At 48.5% G+C, this 8,925-nt stretch overlaps 1 protein-coding gene across 1 annotated transcript; it reads left to right on the top strand.

The window, feature by feature from the left end:
• Nucleotides 1-579: 579 nt before the first annotated feature.
• Nucleotides 580-7,492, top strand: ARRDC2 (arrestin domain containing 2). The gene is made up of 8 exons (XM_066604572.1): nucleotides 580-883; nucleotides 1,647-1,713; nucleotides 2,158-2,305; nucleotides 2,441-2,543; nucleotides 3,285-3,541; nucleotides 4,310-4,472; nucleotides 4,553-4,704; nucleotides 5,463-7,492. The coding sequence occupies exons 1-8, from the start codon at nucleotides 607-609 to the stop codon at nucleotides 5,514-5,516; spliced, it is 1,221 nt and encodes a 406-aa protein (XP_066460669.1). The 5' UTR covers nucleotides 580-606; the 3' UTR covers nucleotides 5,517-7,492.
• Nucleotides 7,493-8,925: the final 1,433 nt, after the last annotated feature.

The raw sequence follows: 8,925 nt of genomic DNA, 5'->3' as shown, positions 1-8,925 counted from the left end.
GAGTTGCTGCACTTTATCATCAGGGATACAATTGTAGTTGGTAGGGATAACATCACAAACATTTGCGCAGAATCGTCCGCATAGTCGGCTGCGGGACGTCTAATTCTCTGCTTGCTCTGATGGATTTCTGAGGACTTTGTGTGAAATTTGCACGGACGCTCTGTTTTCACGCTTACTGCTGGACGGACGGATGATTTTTGCTTACAGATGCAGCCTTTTCCTTTAAATTGGAGTCCCACTACCGAATTGTGTGCCTGCTGGGCGGAGCTTCACCAAACTTTGTTGGAAAATGATGTCTGCCCCCAGGTGGTGAGTCCTCTTAGTATCGTACTGCCCCCTGGTGGTGACACCTCTCAGAGCAGTGCTGCCCCCTGGTGGTGACTCCTCTCAGCGGCTGTTGTTGTTACTTCGCTTGTTTTGCAGAAGAGAACTTGGAGCTGCCGCCTTGGTTTCGGGCGTTCATAGTGTGGCCCCGCCCAGTGTTGTCGTCCCGCCCTGGTGGGGCTGCCATTGGCTAAAATGGTGTTGTTGACCGTCGTAGCCCCGCCCTCCCTTCTCTTTATATATAAGGCCGCCGCCCGGAGCTGCGCTAGCGCTCTGTCAAGTATGATTTTCGAGAAGGTGAAGCGATTCGCTGTGGAGCTGTCCGGGGCGGTGGATGAGGACGGGCCCCCGGTGTTCGGTGGCGGGGACGCGGTGTCCGGGAAGGTGCTGCTGGAGCTGCTGGCTGACGCCCGGGTGGAGTCGGTGAAGTTGCACGCCGGCGGGTACGCCAAAGTCCACTGGACGGAGTCCCGCAGCGCCGGCTCCAGCACCGCCTACACCCAGAACTACAGCGACGAGGTGGAGTACCTGAGCCTGCGGGAGACGCTGCTGCAGGCAGGTGAGTGGCTGAGCTGGGGCTCCCTGTTGCCGGCCGGCCGAGCTGGGGCTCCCTGTTGCCGGCCGGCCGAGCTGGGGCTCCCTGTTGCCGGCCGGCCGAGCTGGGGCTCCCTGTTGCCGGCCGGCCGAGCTGGGGCTCCCTGTTGCCGGCCGGCCGAGCTGGGGCTCCCTGTTGCCGGCCGGCCGAGCTGGGGCTCCCTGTTGCCGGCCGGCCGAGCTGGGGCTCCCTGTTGCCGGCCAGCCGAGCTGGGGCTCCCTGTTGCCGGCCAGCCGAGCTGGGGCTCCCTGTTGCCGGCCAGCCGAGCTGGGGGTTCTGCTGGGCAGACTGGCTGATCTTACGGGTGTCTGTAAATATTCTGTGTTTAGGATGCCCCCTCCCCATTAGAGCGGCAGATGAGGGGCGCTAAAATATAGCAGAGATCAGTGTGAGTGTCGCCTCACTGCCATGGCTGTATGTCCGGGGAGAGTGGCCCGTGCGTCTGTATGTCCGGGGAGAGTGGCCCGTGCGTCTTGGGGAGGCTAGGGGGATGTGACTCCCTCCTCCTGCTGAGGGGTGACCCTTCCCCGGCCGTGGAGATGCCGTTCTGCGCAGGAGACAGATGTGTTTACAGTTGTCTTGTGGCTTCCTGTAAGGTGACATACTGAACCATTTAAAGCCCAAGCATGTGACCTAACCACAAAGTTAAAGGGCCGGTAGATGGAGGGGAAGCAAGCGGTGCTGGTAGAATCGCAGCTTCTCATCTCTTCCTTCTCTTTCCCTGCAGATGACGGCAGTCTTACTGTTCTACCGGCAGGAAGACACGAGTTTCCCTTCACCTTCCAGTTGCCTGAGTAAGTATTTGCGCAGTCTGATGGCACTGCAGATGAAGCTTTCTGCCTACTGGGCATCTGTTCTGTGCCCCCGCTCTGCCAGTGTAACTGCTGCTGTAACCTGTTAATACCACAAAACCAAGTGTCATAGCAAAAGTGTTATGTTGTAGCCAGATTCCTGCCAAAGCATATGGGGAAGGAAGGGGGGAGATGCTGGAAGGACACTATGTCTCAGCATGTCTCTATAGTGTATGGTCATGTCTAGTGAGCACGGTCTCTGGGAGGTGCATGCATTGCTGCCCTCGCAGTAGTATGACAGGAGTTGTCCTTCTAGCAACAAGTGTAAGTGTGAGGGATTCCCCGACGTTGCCTGTCAGCAGACTGCATGGCTGCTGTATTACTTGGAGGTTCAACACCTCTGTCTTCGCGCTTTATCTTCTAATTTGCCATGGCTGCATCTTACAGGAACCTGGTGACCTCCTTTGAAGGAAAGCATGGATGTGTTCGCTACTGGATCAAAGCCAAACTGCACCGTCCGTGGTCAACAGTCAAGAAGACCAAGAAGGAATTTACTGTGATTGAACCCATTGATATCAACACTCCAGACCTGCTGGTAAGGGAGGAGCTGCCAGGGGCGCCAGGCGCTGTTGGGTGGCAGGGCAGTTGTCTATCAGTTATTAGAAGCCTTCTGGTTTCAGTGTAGTTTACACTTAAGAAACTGAGCTAAACCTTTATTTTCTGTCTTAAGGCTCCTCAGGCGGGCACTAAAGAGAAGATGGCACATGCCTGGTACTGCAACCTGGGACAAATCTCTGTCACTGCCAAGATTGACCGGAAGGGATATACTCCAGGTTGGTGCAGATGCTTGCATTGTCTTCATATGGAAGGATTGAACAGTGTTGTATCTCATAGTCCCACACATCAGGTCAACTTATCTAATGGATTGCTTTGATGACTGAGATAGAAGTCCTGATAAAAGTGGTTCTTTTATTTTGTAGTCTGTGTGAACGAGGCCTAAAAGTTTCTACACCAGTTACCCTAAGGCCTCATGCCCACTTGCACGCACAGATTCCAGTGCTGAATCCTGCAGTGGCATCTGTGTGCCCGCGGCCATGAAGAGGGGAAAATATTTTCTTACCCTCTCCAGACGCAGTGGGGCTCTCCTCAGTGCAGGCTGGATCTTCTGTCTTTCTGCCAACGGATGTGCTCGGCACGACGGCAGCGTGTCGTGTGCATGCGCCGTAAACTTTTTTTTTTAATTATTAAATCCCCTGCTCTTCTGCATATCTGGCACAGCACAAACCGCTGTGCTGCGGATACGGACAGCTTTCATAGGCTTCGATGGGAGCCGTCCGTACGGGAGACCCACAGGAAAATTGAGCATGCTGCCATTTCTTCCCGTGCGTGCAACCCGCATGCCAGGAAGAAATCCTATCCACATGCTTTTAGCTGCCCTACAGATGCTAATGCATCCCTATGGGCAGCAAGTTGCACGGATCTCCAGTGCGGGGGCCATGCACGGATTTTATAAGTGAAATCTGCACGTGGAAGTTGGGCCTAACTTTTTTTTTTTTTCCCCTCTCCTTTTCCAGGTGAAGTAATCCCAATTTTTGCTGAGATTGACAATTGTACTAGTCGAACAGTTGTGCCTAAAGCTGCCATAATACAGTCTCAGACCTTTATTGCACGTGGTACATTGAAACAAAAGAAGTGTGTAGTGGCTACCTTGGCTGGAGATGCAGTACCTGCAGGGAAGCGAGAAACCTGGCATGGGAGAGCTCTGAAGATCCCTCCCCTCGGACCCTCTATTATGCAATGCCGAATTATTAGAGTGGAGTATGCTCTGAAGGTAAAGCCTCCTTATTGATCACATTCAGCAGAAAGTCACTGAGGTTTACAGGGGCGCATTGGGGAAAAAGAAACAGTACTTTCCTTTTACTTCCATCCATCTTCTTACTACATCTTCTCCTGGCTCCTCCAGTTCCCTGGGTCACCTCACCTCCATCCGACCAGATCCTCTTCCTGCTATGTAGCATACATTGCCAGCATTTTGCTTCCTGCAAGTCAGTGTACCTGGTCACTGGTGACATAGCGTTCACTGCCTAGCAGGGAATTCCGAATCCTCAACGGCCTGCTTTAGCGCTATGTTTGCTGATAGTGTTTCATATAGTATATGTAACTCTAGCGACAAGATATTGCACATGCGCAGTCGTGCTAAAGCAGGCCGCCGAGCATTGGGCATTTCCTGCTAGGCAGTGAACGCTTACGTCACTAGTGACCAGGTACACTGACCTGCAGGAAACATAATGCCGGCAATGTACATAACTCCACAGGAAGAGGATCTGGCTGGAAGTGAGGTGACCTGGAGGAGGTGTGTGTGTGTGTGTGTGTGTGTGTGTGTGTGTGTGTGTGTGTGTGTGTGTGTGTGTGTGTGTGTGTGTGTGTGTGTACAGACACGCACGCGCGCACACACAGTGTGTGCACGCACACACACGTGGCTTATTAGATGGACTAGATCATATGTTGTAAAGGGGTTATAATGGGCAAACACTTTGTTTCTTGTGATCTATACAATATATTTATTGGTGGGCCAACCCCTCTAAACTTTCTGTCTTAGGTATGTGTGGAAATTCCTGGTGCCTCAAAACTGCTCTTGGAGCTACCATTGGTGATTGGAACGATTCCACTCCATCCTTTTGGAAGCCGCACGTCTAGTGTGGGTAGTCAGTACAGTGTTAATATGGACTGGCGGTATATGACCGCCCCAGAGCAACCAGAACGTAAGTAAGCCACTCTGATGTTGGGGTACCCTGGATAACACAGCGTATGGAGTCCTAAAACTTGCTGTCTCTTATTGTAGCTCCTCCTGAATATTCGTCTCTTGTGTCAGAAGAGGAAGTTGAGAACCGCCTAGCTCCTCCACGCCATGCTAGTATGGGCTGTATTCTGGAAGGACCGTTCTTTGCTTACATTCAGGAGTTCAGAAACAGACCCCCTCCTCTCTATTCTGAGGTAAGTGTTGGTGGTCTCTAGCTCCTCCACCGTGGTAGGGCTATCTGCTTTAGGACAACTCGTGACCAGTGATGTAGTTCTACTTGGATGGAATGAATGCCATCTGTGCGGATCAACTAGCTTTTACTCTTTAATGCATTAGTTTAAATCAGCAACTTGTATATGGACTATGCCATTCCTGGAGCTCCAGATTGTAGACATGTAGTCTCAAACCTGCTGATGTCCTCCAGACTAGAAAACACGACTGCTGGTCACTAAAGGCAAGGCTTTGTCATCGCTGTTAGACCAACTTGTTCAGTTACTCGCTGGGTCGTACGAAACTGGTTGTTGGCTCTCTGAATGACTGCCGCTGCTATTACTTTGGAAGGTTTTGGCATGTTCCACCTACATGCAGGGAGCCATTATCGCTCTGGTGTGAAGGCATAGGAGCGGCAGTGAACACTGAGCGCTTAAGTGCCCAACAGGATGCCCCAATGGTCCTCCTGTGTATAAAGGCCCTTAGTCGTCAGAGCCTCCTAACTGCCACATTCCTCGGAATTGGTATGCATCTAAAGCCACTACTATATGGAAATGGCCACACCAGCCAGAGATCTGACCCTCAGACCCCACATTGCTGCATTAATTTTGTACCATGGGTGGAAGCCATCCTTATAATCCGGCCCTGAGGAGCAGGATGTGTTTATACTCAAATGTTTCCGTCATATTGTAAATGCTTGCATTTAACCAAGTTAAACGCCAACTTTTTATTTTCTTTGTAGATCGATCCCAATCCACCCATCACAGATATACGTCCTCGTTGCATGACTTGTTGAAAGATGATGCTCAATAAGCTGGGATTTATCTCGGTTTTTCTGAAGCAGATGGTCTTTTGCTGAGAACCCCCTAAATTCCGTCCATAAGGCAGGTTGTCCTTGCTTCCCACTGGGATGGAGCTGAAGGCGATTGAGAAGTGGGCTGGTCCTTCAGCAGCTGGGAACTTTGTCATATACACTGGGTAGGAAACTCTTATGTGAAGAAGACTCCCTGAAGTGAATAACTAGGACGGACGGCATGAGCCAATAACCACTAGCGAGTGTCTACGGTTCTGGATGACTGTCTTCTGCATCATCTGAAGATGGCTATAATCAAAAAGCTGTTGCCTTATTTGAGTTTTGAAAAGCTTTCTTAAAACCAGACCAGCGGTGCGGAGAGGTTTCCTTGTACCGTCTGGTAAAATGTGCCTTCTGCAGGACTTGTGAACTAGACTACTAGCTGAGAGAATCTGATTAAACCAAAGTCTTTCACAAGTTGTTGCTTTATATCAAATACTGTGACCCCACGGAGCCTTATTACCACAACTCCTGCACTAGAACAGTTGACTTCATGAGATGTTGCACCGTCTAATACATGGTCTGCATCTTCCTAGATGACCTCTTGATGAAGAATTGCATAAATATTGCATTTAAATCTGGTGTAAAAATCTGTGAAATGCCTTAAAAATCCTGTTCCCGACATCCTTGATGGGCGCCAAACACGCCTTGGTGTGAGGGAAGGAATAGACGTTACTGTATGCTTAAAATGACTGACTTCTCTTTGCATGTGAAGCACAAATGTACTTTATTGAAATGTGACAGTTTTTCAGTATTATTGAAGGGAAGTGTGATCACAGATCTAAAGCAAATCTTAAAACCTCTTATGGAGCTCAAGTGCCTTAAACCTTAAGTGACTATTTTCTATCTGCATTTTTTTCCGCTATAGATTTTTATTTTCTCCTTTTTGGAAGCCTTTTTCTATAGCCAATAATTAACACATTACGCTGCTTTATTGTAGAGAACTGCCTCCATGCTGCAGTAACTTATGGAGTCCGTGGTTTAACAAAACCAATCATTCCTCAACATCTTTAAGACTGTTCACATCTCCATCATGGTTCTTGTCTTTAGCAGACTACAATGCAAGGGCCAATCTGTCTCAATGGACTCCTCAACCTAGAAGGAAGCCAATGATGCAGATGTGAACAAGAGCCTAAGGGCTCATGTCCACAGGCAAAAGAAGAATTAAAATCCGCAGCAGATTTTAACTCTTCTCCCGCCCGCGGATCCGCACCCCATAGGGATGCATTGACCACCCGTGGGGTAGATAAATACCCGCGGATGGTCAATAAAAGGGATTTAAAAAAAAAATGGAGCATGAAAAAATCTGGACCATGCTCCATTTTCATGCGGGTCTCCCGCGGGGACGGCTCCCGCGGGCTTCTATTGAAGCCTATGGAAGCCATCCGGATCCGCGGGAGACCTAAAATAGGAATTTAAAAGAATTTACCCATCCGGAGTGGACGGGGAAGGTCTTCTCTTCCTCACGGCCGGATCTTTCTTGCTTCGGCTCGGCGGATGTGCCCGGCGCATGCGCGCGGCACGTCGGTGACGTGCCGCAGCCGTGACGAGTTCATCCGCCGGCCGAAAAAGAAGATCCGGCCGTGAGGAAGAGAAGGCTTTCCCCGCCCGCTACGGATGGGTAAATTCTTTTAAATTCCTATTTTCAGCGCTCATGTCCGCGGGGCAGGAGGGACCCGCTGCAGATTCTCCATGGAGAATCCGTAGCGGGCCTGATTTTCCCCGTGGACATGAAGTCTCTTCTGCTGAGGCGCACATTAGACATGTACTATTGCATTATTGCACTTCTTACTTGACTCAGATGAAATTGCTGCGTACACTGATTCACTGACTGATTTATGAGCCAAAAATGTTTTCCCTTTTGTATGCGTTTGTATTGACCAACTTTTTTTTTTTCTAGAATAAAACTTTTTATATTATCAGATGGCTCTGGCTTTTACGTTGCTCTCCTGTTGCATAGTGACTGCCCAGACAAGCTTCAGGTGCTAGTGGTGGCTGTCAATCCTCTGACCTGCTTTCACACATCTATGAGATGTTTAACTAGCCAGACTATATTTCAGTGGGTCATCGTTCGTGACAAGGCTGTAACTATTAGGATGGCATGCATGGAACCTGTCCTAGCACCTAAGGGCCCAATGCAAGGATTAAAGGGAACCTGTCAGCGTCTGTAATGCTAACTGCAGCAACATGTCATGTGTGCAATATCCTCACATCATTCTTGCGTATTCTTAGTAGCGGCACATAAAACTACAGGAAGTAGTCCTTAATATAAATGGGCTGCGTAGAGGTCAATGTGATAAAGACTGTATAGAAGACCAAGGCTATTAAAAGTGATGCTTCTATGGGCTAACCAGAAACTGTCTTATACAAGAGTACTAAATATCAGGTTATTCTTGCTCACACAGCACCCCACAATTTTTTCTCTGTTCAGCAATTTGCATCTAGTGGGTGGGGCTAGCCTGCAACTCATGAATATGGAGGACTACTTCCGGTAGTCCTGTGCTGCTTCTAATGGACTCATAAGGTGGACATTTCTGCAGTGAGGAGTCAAATGTATAGACCAAGCACTGGGCTCCAGGACTGATGGTGAGGAAAGAGGGAGGCCGGTAAGTATGAAACCGGTCCGATCATGGAGTCCAGGGCTTTGTGCTCAAACTTGATCTAGCAGATGCTATTTTACTGACTTGAATCTTCTGGAACTGCCCATTCTGAAGCGAAGGTGCAGAACCCAGTGAAGTTAACAGAAGTGGGGGGGGTTTAAACCCTCCCACTGAGTTCTGGGCTCATCTTGGGTCATGAACAGTTGTTTAGAGCTGCAAAGTTCTATTTATATGCTGGAAATTTTTTTATTTTTTTTTCATGCGTACGTTCTAAGATGTTAACCACTTAGAGACCAAGCCTGTCTGCACCTTAATGATCACTGTAACATAGAATAACTCCATATAGGTTTACATATCCAAGTGATTCTGACTTTTTTTTTTTTCATATTCTGCTTCATATAAGTGGCAAAAACAAACCAAAAAAACATTTTTGTATTTATTAAAAGCACCAAAATAAAAGAATTTAATTTTTTTTTTTTTTTTTAACTGCTCAACTGCAATAGAAGTATGTACAAGCTTTTGAGGTTTCCATTGTTTACTTTTCTGGAAGCACACATGGAAACTTCAGTAATTTAGTTTAACCATTTTAGGAGGTTCTTTACTGTAAGAGCAATGAGACTGGTGATGGCAAAATCGGTAGAGGAGTCGAAGAGGGGAATAAATGTCTTTTTAGGGTGCTATGATATAGGATATAGACGTGTGTGTGTGTGTGTGTGTGTGTGTGTGTGTGTTTGTTTGTTTTGCTCTCGCTC

Source organism: Eleutherodactylus coqui, chromosome 5, assembly GCF_035609145.1.
Source record: "Eleutherodactylus coqui strain aEleCoq1 chromosome 5, aEleCoq1.hap1, whole genome shotgun sequence".
In the NCBI taxonomy this organism is placed as follows: domain Eukaryota; kingdom Metazoa; phylum Chordata; class Amphibia; order Anura; family Eleutherodactylidae; genus Eleutherodactylus; species Eleutherodactylus coqui.
This window is presented reverse-complemented; position numbering and strand designations above follow the sequence as displayed.